We start from the raw sequence: 18,522 nt of genomic DNA, 5'->3' as shown, positions 1-18,522 counted from the left end.
CAGTCCTCAGGCTCTCAACACGTGGGAAGGCGCACAGGTTCCCAGAGTGCATCAGGACTCATAATTATACAAAAGGCATCTCACGAAGACCTCGTTTCCTTTTTATGATTCTACTCCCTATCCCGCCCTCCATTCAAGGAGGGTTTTTGGTGGTTGTTCCTAGCAAACCTAATAAATGGTCGGGACTGCCTGAGAGTCGCATGCCTGGAGGAAGGGCCACACCAATAATGAGGTGAAGCACCCCACTTCATCCCCAGCTGATCCCAAAGCCCTCCTTCGGCCGTGAGGAATGGAAACACAATGGAGACGGACATATCATGCCTCGGTCCATGATAAACGATGGAGACGGGCTGTGGCCCGACACCAAGGTCACCTCGAGTATCAGAGCCACCTGACTGGAAGGCCATCTGTTCCAGAGTCCCCTTCAGGCCACCTGAGCGCAGAACCTGGAAAGGTGCTAGTCGGCTGTCTTGGGGAAGGACACCCTCCCTAAGGCATCCACTTTCTGAGCTGAACACAGAAAGGGGCTCCAAAGCCTGCATTTGAAGGACCACAGCTGGAAACCTTGCAGGGGCCAGGCGCTCTCGCACTCAGCCCTCTTGCTTTCCAGCCCCAAAGACAATCAAGCACGGCTCTGCGTTTTTGTTGGTCTCTGGATCGTTCCAGAATAAACAGAGCTGCAATCTCCAAAGGGCTGGCAAAATCCTACCCTGCGCAAAACATACCCACGTATTTTTTACCATTTTAAAATGTATCTCGGCCATTATGTAACCTTAGACATGACCCTGGCACAGGGAAGAAGAAAAGCTGAATTTGGTCCCCCGGGGCAACTGGTTTCAGAGGGGACTTCCTGCCAAGTCCCCAGCAGAAACCTCCCGCCCTGGGTTCTTGTGTCAGCGCCAGGGCCGATGGGCCTCGTCGGGGCGGCTCCCTCCTGGGGAGCTTCCCGAAGTCTGTGAGCACAAAGGAAACCCCTCCAGACTTCAGGGCAGAGGAAGTCCATACACCTACTACATGCTTCCACCGTATGTGCACGCACTTGGGCATGTGTGCATGTCCGGGTATGTGTATATGGACATATGTAGGTGCATGGGCATGTGTACACACACACACTCGTTCACCTTTTCATTCTCTCCAGTCACTATCTTCGTGTCACACCACAGGACAGTCATACAGAGGTAAACAGGCGGGAGACCCCCCAGGGCCATCCCCTGCTTTAGGCATGCAAGCTCCAACAAAGGTTTTTGGAAGACCCTCTCCAACATCATTTTTGAGAACCTACTCTAAACCTACATGGGAAGCTGGACAGGGGAGGGAAGAAGCCAGCCTCGTGAAGTACCTCCTGTTTAGCTTTCCCAGATAATTTCTGTTGGCTGAGAAATCCAAGCTGAATTTGCAGGGAGCAAAGCCCTCACATTAACAGAATGCGACTTTGCTAACTCTCTTAAGGGCATGGCCAATTTTTTTCTTTTTTAATCATATGAGGAGGAAGGCAGCACTGGCCCAGAGACTCTGAATCCCTGATTGCTAGATACATGCCTATTTGATTTACAAAATTGAAGCCTTTCATAAAACCTCACACACACACACACACACACACACACACACACACACAAATCACAAATCACAAATCACGGTCAGGAGCCTAACTATAAATACCGATCTAACCCCTGAAAACAATGAACTTGCTGAAGACCTCAGGTAATCTGATTCGGGACAACTAATATATCATTGATTGTTAAGCCTTTTCTGGAAGCCCCTCAGGGTCGACACAAGGGACACAGTGTGGGTCAGCCTGACAGTGGGGCAGCATGAGGTGGGGTTAGAAGGAAGACACATCAGACCTTGTTCCCTCAATGGAGTAATTGTCCTTTGGGAACACACACCTGAGACTACTTCTGACAAACAATTCCGAAGCAAAACTGAACCCTGACTTCTGTGAGGTCAGAAGGAATAACAAAATAAAGCAAACAAACCCATAGGAGAGCTCTTGGAAGCAAACCCGAAGCTCGGCCTTACTCGTGAAACTATTGTATTTTTATCTCAAACGGTACTTTCCAGCTGCATTCAGCACACAGAACCTTTGACGCCTCTACCATTCAAAACTGCCCTCACTGAATGAAGACTTAGCAACACCAGAAAAATGCAAGAAAGGAAGAAAGAAAGAAAATGTGCATTCTGAAGGACATTCCACAAAGTTTTTCAGTTTTTCAGCTTCAGCACTAGGACTGGACCAACCAAAGGTCCTCCAGGGTGATGCATGTGGGGGGATAAAGGACAGCCAGAGGGATGCATTTTGATGTTTTTTTATACACACACAGTGGCAAGACATTCTTGCTGAAGCCCTGAGACAAGACACAGTTCGGAACATCTCCTCCTTGACACTCCTATTTAATAAAAACCCAACAGGGCAGTGTTTCGACACTAAGCCCCACTCACTCTCGTCTCTCACTGGTTTCCCAGCAAATGTTCCATCCGTGGTCTCAGAGGCTGCCCTGAAACAGACTTCCAAAGCAGATACGTCATTCCCCAAAAACTTCATCCTGGTGGGTGATGCTCCATCTCATACTTCCTCCCTCCCAGACAGACCCGCTCTGTGGAGGTCAGTGGCCACATCCATGAAGCCCCCGCTGGGCTGCCCAGACGTCTCAGGGAGCTCAGTGCCAGCACTGTGGGCCACACAGGGATACCAAAGTTCAGGGACAGCCATGGGGACCTCTGTCCAAACAGCAGGGTCCCAGTGTGTGGACCAGTCTCAGAGCCCCTCAGTGGTATCTCCCTGGTCTTGTATATTCAACATTTCACGAGGCCGCTGAGCATGTCCATTGTCTTTAGTGCAGGATTATCACGTATCACATCCCTTGACTTAGCAGCAGTAGGGGAAAGGAGGTTTTGCCCTTAATTAAAAAAAATGAGAGCAAGCAAGGAAAAACACTAATGCCAATAATTAGAACTAAATTTGTGAAGCTTGAATAAGGTTGTTGTCCGGAAAAAAAAAAAAAATCACCACAGCTCAGTTTACAGCTAAGGCTAGAACCAGGACAAACGCCACGTAACTCAGATGTGTCTGGTCATACAGGCTGCTCAGGTACCACCTACAGATGCCCAGAGGCATGTGTGTTGGGAAGTGGAATGTGAAGGGCCAACAGAGGCTTTCAGAGGTCTCACCCCTTCACACTCCTTCTTACTTAGGACAGCTTTCTCCTCAGGATGAAGCAATTCAACAGAGAAAAAGCCCACAACCCCACAAAGGCAAGGTTTTAAATGTACAAAGTAGGGAGCATCCAGTGAGGGGGAAGCTATTTCTCTTAGCGATGAAGCTGTTTTTCTAGAACCTTCTGCCATAAGCATTGCCTTTTCTCCCTGTACGTGTCTTCCTACAAGGTGGAGATCAGCAGGACCCCTGTGCTGCCATCCCTTCTCTTTCCACAGTGGCCCAAACTGGCAGAGCTGGGAGGAAGGGTCCATCAGGAATGACTGTTTTAAAAGCATGTTTACTCATCTTTGCAGGTCAGCTCCAAGCCAGGGAAGTGGGGCTTGATGAGGCCCCTCCCCCTCAGGGGTCAAGACCACCTCAGAGTTAGAGCCAGGGAAGCCCTCCTTGCCTACGTCAGTAGGACCCCGGTAACATGCACAGATAGTAAGCTGCAGACACATGGGTTTCTCATATTTCAATCTTCATGAAAGGATCAGGGATGCAGTGGACATTGGTGGTCCTGGACTGTCTGGCATCCATCCTTCCCCCTGGCTAAAGCACACTGACTGCCCTCCGGAGAACTCCTTCCCGTGTTATTGCCCCCCGGTGGAAGCCCAAAGAGCCAGAACCTCCTTACCCCCGTACAGATGGGTTGAGGAGCTGCAGGTCACGTGACCTAGGGCATGCCCAGGAGCTGGTGACAAGCAGATGGAGGCCATCCCGCACCGGCCCCACCACTGACCTCTGCATGGCGTCTACGGCCTCCCCTTCCGGGGCTGCCTGGGGTGCTGTGTTCCAACCAGATCTTGCACCTGCATGGGCAGCCCCCCTCTGGTAAACGCCCTTTATGCCTGTCCCTCACAATCAGGATCCTGGTCTGCTGAAATGGGCGCATGCAGACTGAGCAGGGAAAGTATTTTTTAACAGAGCCCCAAACTCCACTAGCTACCTGGGGGTTCTCCGAATGAATCGTTCGAATTTCACTCTGAAATCTATTTTAAGCTGCTTTTTAAGACAGTAGTTAAAATGTTTACAACAGGGGCACCTGGGTGGCTCAGCTGGTTAAGCTATTGCCTTGGGCTCAGGTCATGATCCTGGAATCCCAGGATGGGGTCCTGCATCGGGCTCCCTGCTCAGCAGAGAGTCTGGTTCTCCCTTTGACCTTCCCCGTCTCATGCTGTCTCTCTCTCTCTCTCTCTCAAATAAATAAATAAATAAATAAAATCTTTTTTTAAAAAAAGTTAGTAACAGCACATTACCTTTGGGGGGATAGGGGCTGGGAGGGGGCATGAGATAACCTTTGAGGGGGCTGATGACATTCCATACCTTAATCTGAGCTGTGGTTTTGAGGACACAGGCATATGACTGTACCACAGTGTGGATGTGCTTAATGTCACTGAACTACACACTTAAAAATGGCTAGGATTTTATATATAAATTTTATGTTATTTATATTTATTACCATTTAAAAAATAGGTTAAAAGAGAATTCAAAATGCTGCTTTAGAACTATTTCAATAGGGGCACCTGGGTGGCTCAGTGGGTTAAAGCCTCTGCCTTCGGCTCAGGTCATGATCTCAGGGTCCCGGGATCGAGCCCTGCCTTGGGCTCTCTGCTCAGGGGGGAGCCTGCTTCCTCCCTCTCTCTGCCTGCCTCTCTGTCTACTTGTGATCTCTGTCAAATAAATAAACTAAATCTTTAAAAAAAAAAAAAAACTATTTCAATAAATGCCACTTAAAAAAAAAAAGCACAGGTATAAATTAAAAATCCACCAAGACTGGTACCCTTTGCTGTATGCATGTAAGTTTATACCCCAATCAAACCAAGAAAGCAAACAGAAAACACTATTATGTGCCAAATTACAAAACACCAGCAATTCCCAAGCTTCCCTGGTTTCTCAAGGTGCCACATTCTCCCATTTTCTGTAAAACCAAGGGCACAACCCCTCCTGCTAGAGCCTGACCCTGAGATCTGAAGGCAGCTGTTCAAAATCTCTTAGCACTGGCAACCACATACCTATGTGATTCAGATTATTTTTCCATTCTGCAGAATCAAAACAAATACAAAAATAAATTGGATGCTGGAATGACAAAATTATAGACTTCGAATACAGATACATGGTAGCCAGGGGTTAGGGAAAGGAAAGGGGGGAGGGAGAAGAAGGAGATTTACAGGAGTAGCCGGAGCGAGCTGCTTGGAGGTGATGGACCAGTTCTGCTCCTGACTGTGTTGGTGGCTGGATGAATTTACATACATAATAAAATGGCATAGAACTATATGTAAAAACACACCCCAAAACGGGATTTGTGCAAAAACCCTGTGAAACCTGAGTAGAATCTGTAGCCTAGCTCACTGTACCGTGCCAATCAATTTCCCGGTTTGGAAATACACTACGGTTACATAAGTTGCAACTGTGGGAGAAAGCAGGATGATAGGTACACGAGACTTAGCTCTGAATTTCTTTGGCAACTTTCAATGATTCTGTAATTATTAGAAAATAAAAGGTTAAAAAAAAGTACAGAAACAAATTGGATGAGACTGCTGTAAGTCTGCCATAACCCCAGCTTTCAAATTTTTCTCTTCATGGAATCACTGTTGTTCTTACAAACCGACTTGATAATAAGTACAAATAAATTATGGCATGTTAAAACAAAAACACTATGTAAGTTTTGTTTTTTTTTTTTTTCCCCAAAGGAAGGGATTCATTTCCTTTGTAGAAGCTGAACATCACTGAGGTATTGGAAAAGAGGATGCAATAAAGAAGTATGAGACAGGGCTGGTTCAGCCTTGTGCTAAGTGGCTGTCACAGAAAGAATGATTACAGCTGGTCCATGCAATTAAAAGATTTTATGGAGGAAACAGACACACAGACACACAGACACACACACACACACACACACACCTGGGAGGTCATGCAAGGACATAAGATTTCACCAGCAGTGTGCAAAGTGTCAAATGAGTAGTGTTATGGACCGAATGGTGCTCTCCTCTCCCTGAAATTCATATGTTGGGGTGTTAACCTCCGATGTAAATGTATTTGGAGACAGGGCACTTAAAACCGTGCTAGGACTCCCCAGGAAGCACAGGTTTTTAAACATTTGAATCCCACGATAATATGTATCTGTCAATCCTATGCTGTTTACCTACAATTCTAAGCATGTCACATTCAGAATCTTGCTCTCGGTGGTGCCATGTTCCAACCTCATGGCAAATAAAGGTGTGTGCCCCAGCAGTCAAAATTGGAAACCGTCTTGATGTTTCCTTTGTGAAGCAAGCATCCTCTTCCTTCGGGTCAAAAACTGGTTCCAAGTGGAAACCTATGAGCTGTCAAAAACAAGCCAGATACCAAGAAGGATAGAAGAGAAGGGAAGGCAAATGGAAAAGCTGGGGGAGGGAGTGAAGTTAGAAGAGGGAGGGAAGGGGAAGAAGGAAAACGTGTCTTGCCGTGATGTGTGTTGGTCTTGGGACCTTGTAACCAGAAAGCAATGAGCCTGGTGCCCAGCCTGGTGGAGGAGGCTAGCCTCACACCCACACAGTCCCACTTTACTGCTTAGGCCTTTGCTAATGATCAGCCACATGCATGAGAGTGAACCGGGAAGCTCATGACAACAGTGTAACGTCGTGGGGTCCCTGCCTATAAGAGAGACCAAGAGGGTCAGACTCAAGCGTGACCCCAACCACGGTCCCCTTGAGGCAACCTGGAGGCACCTCCCGTAGCTTCACTTTTCCTGTCTTCCTTATTCAGCATCTGTCTTGATGCCTTCTGCCCTGAGCAACCTCCACACTTCTCAGGAACAAAAGAGGAAGTCAAATGAAGTCAAAGCACCAATTTACAAGAAAAGAGGCAACAGGAAAGGGCAGGGTCTGTCTGAGGAGAGCTCCTCCAGACTGGAAATGTTACCAGGTCTCCAGATTATCACGGGGTTCAGCAGCCCCCTAAGTGATCATTCTGCTTCTAAACTTACCAACGGTGTCACACGGTTCGTCTTTGTGTACGCAGAAATCTGTCCTAAAGAAAACAAAAACACACAAAACACAAAGACAGACATGGTCAGGTGTATGCAGTAGCCCCCAAGGATGGGAGAAGAAATCACTGTCAGCTAAGCCTGACTGGTCGCTCTGCCCATAGCAATGCTAGCCATTTGTCAAGAGTAACCCATCCACAATGTTCCCAACTGGTAGGCCCAGTTACCCCACCAAAAGTACTCTACCTAACACCTGGTTGCTGGGAGGGCTCCCTCCAACAACTGTGGAAGTTCTGGAAAAAGAGGTTTGCAAGTCATGCATCAGAGACAATCCTTCAGGATCATCAAACTATGGTGACTTCCCCAAGCGACTCTACTCAGGCAGCGACTGGCTTTAGATGCTGAAGTGGTCATGTAGCACTTCCATGAGAAGAAAACGGAAAGCGATTTCTTCAAGTTATATCCTTTAAAGCTTCCCAGGATCCCCTGGGGCGTGTGGCTATGTGGGAAGAGCAAATTTGCTCAAAAGCTCATCCAGCCCCAGGGGTTCGCTATGGCCTCTAGCTACTCATGTTTGGAACAATAGGTCTGGGTCCTTCTTTTCCAAAACCAGAGCATTCCCACAGTTAGGGGCTGACCTGATCACTGGTTGCCTGGGACCCAGCAAGGAGAGCAGTCGCCTGGTCTCCCCACCTCCCGACCCCAGGGTCCCATGTTCGCCTTCTCAAGGGGGCTGGGGGCTGCTGACAAAAAATGCCCACTCCCTTAAACTCCTTCAGGTTTAAAAGGTGTGTTCTGAAGCCACTTCCTCTCATTTTAAAGTTCTTCTGGGAAGGAAGATGGGGCCAGCCAGACAAGGTGGGCACTGAGCCCAGTTGTGAAGGAAAGTGGCAAGTCCAGGTTGGGCCACTTTTCCCCTTTCAGACACCCCAGCATCAGTGTCCTCAATTCCTCTGCTACTCTCTGTCAAAATCTCTTCTCAGGGAAGGATCTGACCTGCCGTTCATAGTGGGCACAATGACAGAAAAGGCAGCGTGTCAGTGTCCTAACCTAAGTCTGTAAGGTCACCTTCCCTCTGCCTCTGCATCAGTCCCTCTGAGACACAGCATGTTCTGTGTATTTACTCCCAAACGGTGACCCACACCTGACACTTCTTAGTGCCAGGTGGCCTCCTGTGGAAATGGAGCAGAGCCTGTGTTCCCAACTATTGCTTTGCCTCGGGCTCACCTGAGGTGAGGTTTGTCAAAGGTTCCACCTCCGACTCAGACCCACAGATTCTCCTCAGGGTCCTGCTCTACAGAACCAGATACACTGGGCAGCCTATGAGTGCAGAGGGGAGAAGGGGGCAGCTTTGAAGGCGTAGCCCCGAAACTGGTCAGAGAAACACTGAGGAGAAGCTGGGGCCAATACTGTTAGCAGCTCACACAGCTTCTGCTCACTGCAAGTTTCTAATTTTTTTCCTGACAAAACTGATGTTTGACAATCAATTTGAAAATCATTTTAACAAAGGGAAAAAGGAAACCTTCAAGAATCCCACATTTGGCAGGAAAAAAAAAAAAAAAAAGAAGAACCCTACACTTGTCACGATCCCACTCTAAAACCACAGGAACTTGCACAGGAAGGGAGGTGGGATAACCACAGGAGCCATAAAAGGAAGCCTTGATTTTTTTTCTGTCAAAGTTGACCTTTTAGTATTTCTGTATCCTTTGGGTAAATACCCAGGAGTGAGAATACAAAAACACTAATCTAAAGGGATACATGCACCCCTATCTTTAAAGCAGCACTGTTTACAATAGCCAACATATGGCGCAGCCCAAGTGTCCACTGATAGACAAAGGGATAAAGAAGATGTGCTGTGTATATATACAACACAGTATCACTCAGCCATCAAAAAGAATGAAATCTTGTTATTTGCAATGACGTGGATGGAGCTAGAGAGTATAATGCTAAGTAAAGTAAGCCAGTCAGGGAAAGACAGACACCACAGGATCCCACTTATTCGTGGAATTTAAGAAACAAAAAAATGAGCAAAGTGGGGGCGCCTGGGTGGCTCAGTGGGTTAAGCCGCTGCCTTCGGCTCAGGTCATGATCTCAGGGTCCTGGGATCGAGTCCCCGCATCGGGCTCTCTGCTCAGCGGGGAGCCTGCTTCCCTCTCTCTCTTTGCCTGCCTCTCTGTCTACTTGTGATCTCTCTCTGTCAAATAAATAAATAAAATCTTTAAAAAAAAATGAGCAAAGGGAAAAAGACAAACCAAGAAACAGACTCTTGACTAGAGAGAACAAACTGAGGGGGGGTTGGTGGGGGATGGGTGAAATAGGTTGATGGGGACGAAGGAGGGCACTTGTGATGAGCACCAGGTGACGTATGGAAGTGATGAATCGCTATATTGACACCTGAGGCTAATATGACACTGTATGAGAACGAACTGGAATTAAACACTCAAAACAAAAGATGACCTTCTAAAAGGCTAATTAGCAGGCAGTAGAAGGTGGCAAGGAACCAGCGGTGGCAGAGAGAAAAACCAAACAAATAAAATTAAGGACATAAATATGCTCACTGCTCTGCTATCTATCTGACCCCAACTCAACACTGTTGATGGGACACCCCTCCCGTCTGAAGGTATTGAATGTCACGTGCACACAAGGACCAAGGTGGCCCAACACCTTGTCCAGGGTTTCCCAAAGTGAGCATAACTAAAAGCCTCAGCAAAAGGAGAAAGCGCACATGACCATCAGTCCCACGGTGAAGAACTAAAGAGAACTGAGTAGAAGAGGCCGCCATCTTGGAGAGAGCGCCATCTTGGAGAATGCCAGCCCTGCTGGCTGACAGGAGCAGTGTGTGTTCCCTCATCCCGTGGCTTCCCTGAAGGGAAGTAGGTGGTCTCAAATGATGGACCCTGCAACACCACCCATTGCTTCTCCTGAGGGAGTGGGAGGAAGTGCTGTCTGCTCACAGAGGGGAAAGCCAAGCTCAATCCCAAGCCTGGCTTGAAAGGGTCAGCCAAGATTTGAATCTTCTTTCTCCTTCCTGTTCAAGGTCCTTTCTCAGAAAAGAAAACACAAGCCCGCTGCCCAGAGGGGCAGCTTCATCTCCACGTGATCCTGCACCTACTGCAAACTCACGCCTATCACACATGCCAGGGATGAAGGGTTCAAGTGGGGTTCCATCAGAGCTCTCCCGTCCTAGTCCTCTTACTTTCCACTGCTTGCTCCTCAAGAGAACGCAAGCCGTGTGGACCTCGGCAACCTGGAACATTGCATGGGTGCGTCAGCTGTGTGCACTAAAGCTTCCCATCCCCCGATCTGGTTTACTGCTCTTCTATTGCCACCTTGAAAAGCTTTTTAAGATCCCTCATTTTCATTCTGCACCAGGCCCCACAATTTTAGGTAGCTAATCTTGTGCATAACCTATTGCCTGGCATACCATTGGGGCTTAATAAGTAACGGCTCCTTTATGACCGATGGACATACATTTCCAGAACACTTTCAACTTGCCGTGCAAGCTTACAGGTGGCCTCATCTCCGCAATGTTGGGGAACCTGAGAAAATGCAAGGCAATGGTCCAGATACTCCCTGAGTGCTCACCATGAGCTAGGCCCACAGGAGACCCCCTCAATCAGAGCCTGGGGAGCAGGATGGAGTGACACGAAGGGGAGGGTGGAGGGACAGCTGCAGGTGGACCCGTGGCAGAGCTCCGAGCTGGCCCTGCACGTCTGCTCCCAGTGTCTCCCAAGGGCACAGACCTCGGTTGGGGGTGGAGTGGGGGATGATTCCCTCTCTCCTGGCTTCCTAAGGGAGATGCAGGGCCAAAGGTAAAGCAGTGTCAGGTGCTGAAGCCCTGCCTGGACCCCAGTCCTCTGTGTGGGTCCTCTGTGGTCCCCAGCCTCCGTCCACTCAGAGGGGTTTTCCAGCCCCAGACACGGCTGGGGCGACTGGAAAACCCGCTTCCATGGCTTCTGGCTCGGCAGCTTCCGCCGCACATGATGTCATGCTCACATCTCTGCGGCTGGCCGTCTGCAGGGCTGGTGGGCGTCTGGGACAATGTACTCTTCGGACAAGCCACAGCCCATAAGGAGCCAGAGGAGGTCGGGAAGAAAGCCTTGCATTGACCAGCCTTGGTCCCAGGACTGGGGAACGCCGGCCCGTAAACCCCATTGGGTCCCTGCAGCCCGTGATTAGACTCTCAGCTCGGATTAGTCCGGGAGGAAAGAGCTGTCTTGTGGGAGCAGCAGCTGTCTTGCACCCAATTTCCGCGTGAAAACATCAGCCCGTTATTATCCCAACCTAGTGAACTGTAGCTCTCAGCCTCTAATTATTAAACAGTGCCTGTTGGCCAACTCGGCTCCCAGCCCCGACTCCCCACTGCCTCCCCCGTCCTTCTGGGAGGTCTTCAATTTCACAGCTGGGAGGACCCAGAGAGCGAGCTGGGCACCGGCCAATCCAGCCCAGCGGCTCCACAGAAGCAGGTGAGAGGAAGGACAAGCACTCAGGTAGTTGATAAGAGTTCCGTGCGAAACCAAGGAGGAAAACCCTGGCTAACAGAGATGCAGGAAGGCTTTGCAGTTGGCTCTGCCTGCAGCAGAAGGAACCCTGCTCTTCAGGGGTCACCAGACATGCCCCCTCCCTAGCACCTGCCCCCATGCACTCGGGACCATCCCCTAAGGGCTTAATTAGAAAAATTCTCAAACTGTCTTAAAGTAATTAAAATACACAGAACACAGAATTTGCTATCTTAAACCCTTAGGCATTAAACCCTTTTAGGCATACGGCTCCATGAGGTTCAATGCATTTATAATGTTGGGCACCAATCTCCAGAAGTCTTTTCATCTTACAAAACTGAAACTACATCCATCGAACTTCCTATTCCTTCCTCCTTCCAGCGTTCCACCCTATCTCTAGGAATTTAACTGCTCTAAGGGTGTCAAAGAAGTGGAATCATACCCTCTGTGGCTTTTTGTGTATCTCACTCAGCATCACGTGCTCCAGGGTCACCCATGCTGTGGCTTGTGACAAGATGCCCTTCCTTTGTAAGGCTGAATAGTATGCCATATGTATAGCCCATATGTTATTTACCCATTCACCAACAAAGGACACGTGGTTGCTTCCACATTTCGGTTATTATGAGTCATGCTGCTGCGAACACAGGAACACACATATCTCTTTGAAACCCTCCTTTCAGGGCCGCTTGGGTGGCTCAGTGGTTTAAAGCCTCTGCCTTCGGCTCAGGTCATGATCTCAGGGTCCTGGGATCCAGCCCCACATCAGGCTCTCTGCTCAGCAGGGAGCCTGCTTCCCCCTCTCTCTCTGCCTGCCTCTCTGCCTACTTGTGATCTCTGTCTGTCAAGTAAATAAATAAAATCTTAATAAAAAAAAAAAAAGAAACCCTCCTTTCAATACTTTTGGATCTATACTCAGAAGTAGGATTGCTGGACCAAAGGGTAATTCTGCACTTAGTATTTCGAGGATGCATTTACTATTTCCCACCAACAGTGCGCAAGGGTTCCCGTTTCTCCACATCCTGACAATGGTCGTTATTTTCTGTCTTGTTTGTTTTCGGTAAGAGCCAAAACCTAATGTAACCTAATGGGTGTGAGATGTTAAAAAAAACCTGACATTTTTATGCAAAATATTTCCACTACAATAAATAAGTTTGTTGGAGGTGGGAAGCAGGGAAGAGAGCCAGAAAACCTAACTGGCAACCTTCTCAGGCCAAGGGTAAATTCATATCTACCAACGATGGTGTTTTGCAAAAAGGCTAAGCCGGAGGCTTTGTCAACACTGATTTCAGTAACACTTACTTACTGCCTCTGAAAAAAAAGGGGCTACTCGTTCCCAAATGGAGACCACTTGCAAGTACATCCTTGACCCAGACAAGGGATGAAACTGCAAGAAAGAGATGACGTTGGGAAAGATCTCACAAACACCAGAATTTGTATGTTTTATCTAGTTTTGGGACAAACCGCTTTCAAAGTAGTGACCTTGGAAGTTCAGTGGTACGTTCCAAAGATGATGTTATTAGAGCTCTTCTCTAGGACTTTACTTAATGAGCATTTGGAAAATCAGTTGCATGAATTTACAGCTGTACACAGACATGGTTCCCAAGGACCCTACCCTGCTCCCCAAATCAAATCCACTCTCAAAGGGTGCTACGTTATCACTCCAACGCTGCAATTCTTAGGGTGCTTTACAGAAAACCCCACTATTTCAAAGTGCTTGGAGCCGTGGCAACCTCTGGCCAGTACTCACGAGGCCAGGGGGCGGGGGTGACCACTGGGGGAGGCGGTGCCTGGATGTTCCCAGCACTCCCTGGGGTGAGCAAACCCAGATCCAAAGCAAGAACCAGTTCCTGCTCATCGTTTGTCCTTGGTGCCTGGTAGAGCACCAGCCAGATGGCAAGCCATCAGAATTACTGAATAGATGTCTTCTCACATGTCCTATTATACATTTAATCAGAGCCTGTAACGGCAGCAAATGCTCTCCTCAGGGATCAGCATGCTACAGAGCACATTTTTAACCCTTTGGGGTTGGCAATTACTGCATCATCCACCCACAGTGGGGACAAGGTATGTGCTCGGGGTCTGGTGGCAGCAATACGCACGTCCCAGGGTTTTTTAAGAGGAGAAGGTTAGGCAGTTGCCTTGCCTGGTGCCTGGAGATAAGGTGTCAGAAGTTCCCCAGACAGCTTTGGGATGTCACTGGGCCAGGGGCTTACAGGAAGTAGTTCAAGAGATACACCAGGGAGCTTTTCTGGCTCCTCTTCGAGGGGTAGGCTGTCTCAGGCTACCAGAATGATAAAGCCCTCCTTGCCACAACTTAACCTCTGAACTCAGAAGAAAAAAAAAAAAAAAAGACAACCTATAACTTGCCACAACTTAACCTCTGAACTCAGAAGAAAGAAAAAAAAAAAAACAAAAGACAACCTATAAACAAGATAATAAATTAATTTTTAAAATTCCCTAAAATTCAAAACAGACAGATTCAGAGCAAGTCTAATAACATTTTCACATTTTAATCCAACAGATTAAAATGATCAAGAAACAATTCTGCCTATTTCATAAAGCGGGAGTTTTGGTGTGAACACAACACTTTCTACTTATATCACGGTAGTCAGGCAACCCAAGCAAATCAGTTTTTCTCGGAGAGGTTTGAGACATGAGAGGAAAATGAAAGAGCCACATCCATATCTGTTGTGGGTTAAAGTGTGTCCCCCAAAACAGATATGTTCAAGTGTTAACCCCTAGTACCTGTACCTGTGAACGCGACCTTATTTGGAAAGAGGGTCGTTGCGGGTGCAGGCAAATTAAGATGGAATCCCACTGGGCTACAGCTGGGCCCTAATCCAAGGACCGATGTCCTTATGAGAAGAGGGTAATTGGGACAGAGGGAGGAGGCTAAACGACCACGTGACAGTGCAGGAGAGGTCAGAGCCATGCACCTACAAGACAAGGGATGCCAAAGATTGCAGGCCACCACTGGAAGTTAGGAGGAAGGATGCAAGGATCCTCTCCTGGACCCTTCAGAGAGAGCACGGCCCTGCCCACACCTTGACCTTGGGCTTCTGGCCTCCCAAACAGTGTAAGAATACATTTCTGTTGTTTTAAGTCCCCCAGGCTGTGCTCATTTGTTACTGTATCCCCCTGGCAAACTAAGAGGACGTGGCCGCTGCCTCCATGGGAAGGCTGTCTTTGGTTTCTGCTGTCCGCTGCCGGGCCCCTGGTGTCCCTCTCAGACTGGAAAAGTCCAGCTCTATAGTTAGAAAGATGCTCAGCTCCTTACTTGCAACAGAACATGCATGGGAATTCCCCAGGCCTCTCTGCCAACTGCTGTTGCCCCAGGAGTGCCCCAGGAGTGCCCCGGGGTTGGGGCCATGCACAGCATACGGGTATCTACATGTACTCCCTCCTACAGGAAACTCGGGGTATCCACTCCCCCTCCACAACTGCCAGCACCTTCAAGTCAGTCAAGAGGCAACCTCAAACACAGGTTAGCTCTTTCCTGGTGAGCATTATCTCTGGTGCTCAGGAGAGGTAGCAGATGCATTTTCTTAGAAGCTTTAAGACTTTTGGGTAACCAGGATTTTGGTACTTTTCTTTTAATAGTAACAACAGCAACAATTATGGCTAATGCTGACTGTGTCCTTACTTTGGGCCAGGCACCAGGAGAAGCACTTGTTGTGCTCACGGGATCCTTGTAACTCAGGGTTAGATACTATAATTTACCCCCATTTTACTGACGAGGAATTCAAGGCTCGGTGATCTGGCCCATGGTCTGATTTCCAAGCCTGGATTCCGAGCAAACTGCCCTCTTTTCCTCTCCAAAGAGGGACATGCCTTTCCCCAGTTGTGTGCACCGCTACAGACCAAATCCAGCCTCACCTGGTAACAAATACAGCCGCGTCCACGGGGGGCGTATCATCCTTCCCTCCTGGAACCTGATTATTGCCGAGGTACCGGGCTCCTCCGTATTCCTCGTTCTGCCAGTAACAGAAGCTCTCCAGGGACCGCTCACCATGGTGCCCAATGGACAATTTGGCCTGAAAGAAATAGGGGTGGGTGGGGGGCAGTTAAAAAAGCAAACACCCAGGGAAGCCAGAGTTTACATCCAGGATATAGTGTGGAGACAACTGCTTGCTGGGACATCATCCCATGAAGTGCTTCTCCCAAATGCAATCGTAATGCTGGTAGGAAGGTGCACAGACCAGAGAGAGGCCAGGGCCTTCTTTGCAAGTTCATATGAAGACTATGTAATTAAAGAAAAATATATTTTTTTCTTTTGGCAAACTGAACTATGTGCCCAACCAAGCATCATCGGTCTCTTGTTTTCAAGTTCATTGCCCAACTCTGCAAGTGACATTATCATGTGGGAATGCACTTGACTCAAAGACCAGAAAACAATGCTACAGAGAATCCAAATTTGGCCCGAGGCTGGGATGTAGCTCCAGAAGGTAGCGATTGGTTTCCAAAGACCTCACCATCTAGAGGTGCACATGTGAGATGTGCCGGGAGTGTTGGAGGGATGCACACAGGCCCAGTGCTCAGGGTTCCCTAGAAATTCCAAGCACATCACATGCACACCAAGCTTCTAGTAACAGTACCTGCCCTCCTCCCACTGGACATCCCCAGTCCCCAGCCCAGGGCACACTGCTGCCATCTGCAAAGCCTGGCAGGGCAGATAGGACTGACAACCACCTGCACTCCTCCTTAGCACTCCACAGCAACTAGGAAACTTGCAGACCAGTTACGCTGTCTGTGTGCTCTGACGGGCATCCGTGGGGACTTACAGGCCGTTGTCGTAGCAGGACGAGCTTGGTAACCTGAATGTTCACCTTACTTCCAAGGCTCTGGTGTTGAAACATATTGTACACCTGTCAAGAGGAAAAAAAAAATTAATGATGTGAAAAATTAATTTAAAAATTAATAAAAAATTTATAAAAATACAGTGGTATCCTGGAAGGGATCCTGGAATAGACAAAAGATGTTAGCTAAAAACTAAGGACATGTGCATTAACTATTGACTCTAGTCAATAATAATGAATCAGAATGCCAAAAAATAATCCAATGGGCAGAGGACCTGAACAGACATTTTTTCAAAGAAGACCTACAGATGGCCATCAGACACATGAAAAGATGCTCTGTCACTAGGGAAACACCTACCCAAACCACAAGGAGCTGTGACCTTACACCTGTCGGAATGACTAACATCAAAAAGTCAAGAAATAACGAGGGTTGGCAAGGATGTAGAGGAAAAGGAACCCTCGTGCACTGTTGGTGGGAATGTAAACTGGTGTAGCTACTGTGGAAAACAGGTCGGAGGTTCCTCCCAAAATTAAAAATAGAACTACCCTCTGATCCTGTAATTCCACTAAAGGGTATTTACCTAGAGGAAATGAAAACACTAATTTGAAAAGACGTATGCACCCCACATTTATGGCAGGATTATTTACAATAGTCAAGTGTCAGTCAACAAATGAATGGATAAAGAGGTAGGATACATCTATACAATGGAGTATTACTCAGCATAAAAAAGAATGAGATCTTGGGGTGCCTGGGTGGCTCAGTTGGTTAAGCTGCTGCCTTCGGCTCGGGTCGTGATCCCAGGGTCCTGGGATCGAGTCCCACATTGGGCTCCTCGCTCAGTGGGGAGCCTGCTCTCTCTGCCTCTGGCTGCCTCTCTGCCTGCTTGTGCGTGCTTTCTCTTTCTCTCTGACAAATAAATAAATAAAATCTTTTAAAAAAAAAATGAGATCTTGCCATTTGTGACAATATGTATGGACCTGGAGAGTATTATACTAAGTGAAGTAAGTCAGAGAAAGACAAATAACACATGATTTCACTTATATGTGGAACCAAAAAAATGAAAAGAACAAACAAAAACGGGCTCTTAAATACAGAGAACTGATGATTAACAAACTCAGGGGAGGTGAGTGGGACACAGGGGAAATAAAAAAAGGGGTTTAATCTTAAAGAGATACAAACTTTCAAGTTATAAAATAAAGAAGTCAACATCGGGGCGCCTGGGTGGCTCAGTTGTTAAGGGTCCACCTTCATCTCAGGTCACGATCCCAGGGTCCTGGGACCGAGCCCCACATCGGGCTCCCTGCTCAGCGGGAAGCCTGCCTCTCTCTCTCCCACTCCCCCAGCTTGTGTTCCCTCTGTCGCTGTCTCTCTCTGTCAAAGAAATAAAATCTTAAATAAATAAATGGTAAAGAAGTCACAAAAATGTAAAGTATAGCATAGGAAATACAGTCAGTAAGATTGTAGTAACATTGTTTGGGGACAGATGGTGACCGCACTTATCATGATGGGCACTGAATAATGTACAGATTTACTGACTCTATACATTGTACACTTGAAATATAACACTGTATGTTGATTATGCTTCCATAAAAATAATAAAAATGACACATCATTATTGGTCCATTAGTTTATACCATACTATTGTAAGACGATAATAAGAGGAGATCTGTGTATGGGAACTCTCTGTACTATTTGCTCAATTTTTCCAGAAAATACAAATGAATGAAATAAAAGTTTTTATAAATAAGATAAAAATTATGCTCATTAAAAACTATTAATTTAAAAATTATAAAATACTAACATATTTAAAAACTTGCATTTTTCCAGTACAAAAAAAATCTGAAGAATAATTATATGAAATTTAATTTTCAGTGTTCATAAAGAATAATAACAAAAAAATGTATACATGGGAAATACGACCCAGATTTATTTAAAAGGCCTTCTGGGGACGCCTGGGTGGCTCAGCTGGTTGAGCATCTGACTCTTGATTTCAGCTCCAGTCACGATCTTGGGGTCACAGGATTGGGCCCCACGTCGAGCTCTAGACTCAGTGGGGAGTCTACCTG

General features: G+C 47.4%; 1 protein-coding gene across 1 annotated transcript in view; it reads right to left on the bottom strand.

Moving 5' to 3' along the window:
* Positions 1–18,522, bottom strand: part of LOC111152666 (ADAM metallopeptidase with thrombospondin type 1 motif 17) — a 323,596-nt gene that overhangs the window by 229,066 nt on the left and 76,008 nt on the right. The window contains exons 5-7 of the mRNA XM_022511219.1: positions 16,441–16,524; positions 15,536–15,693; positions 7,161–7,204 (exon numbers count right to left, since the gene is read on the bottom strand). Coding sequence (XP_022366927.1) covers positions 7,161–7,204; positions 15,536–15,693; positions 16,441–16,524 — 286 coding nt within the window. The remainder of the gene's footprint in view (positions 1–7,160; positions 7,205–15,535; positions 15,694–16,440; positions 16,525–18,522) is intronic.

The sequence above is a fragment of the Enhydra lutris genome, unplaced genomic scaffold, assembly GCF_002288905.1.
Source record: "Enhydra lutris kenyoni isolate GAN:26980312 unplaced genomic scaffold, ASM228890v2 scaffoldscaffold29, whole genome shotgun sequence".
Classification (NCBI taxonomy): Eukaryota; Metazoa; Chordata; class Mammalia; order Carnivora; family Mustelidae; genus Enhydra; species Enhydra lutris.
The sequence above is the reverse complement of the archived record's forward strand: the minus strand, read 5'-3'. Positions and strand labels throughout refer to the sequence as shown.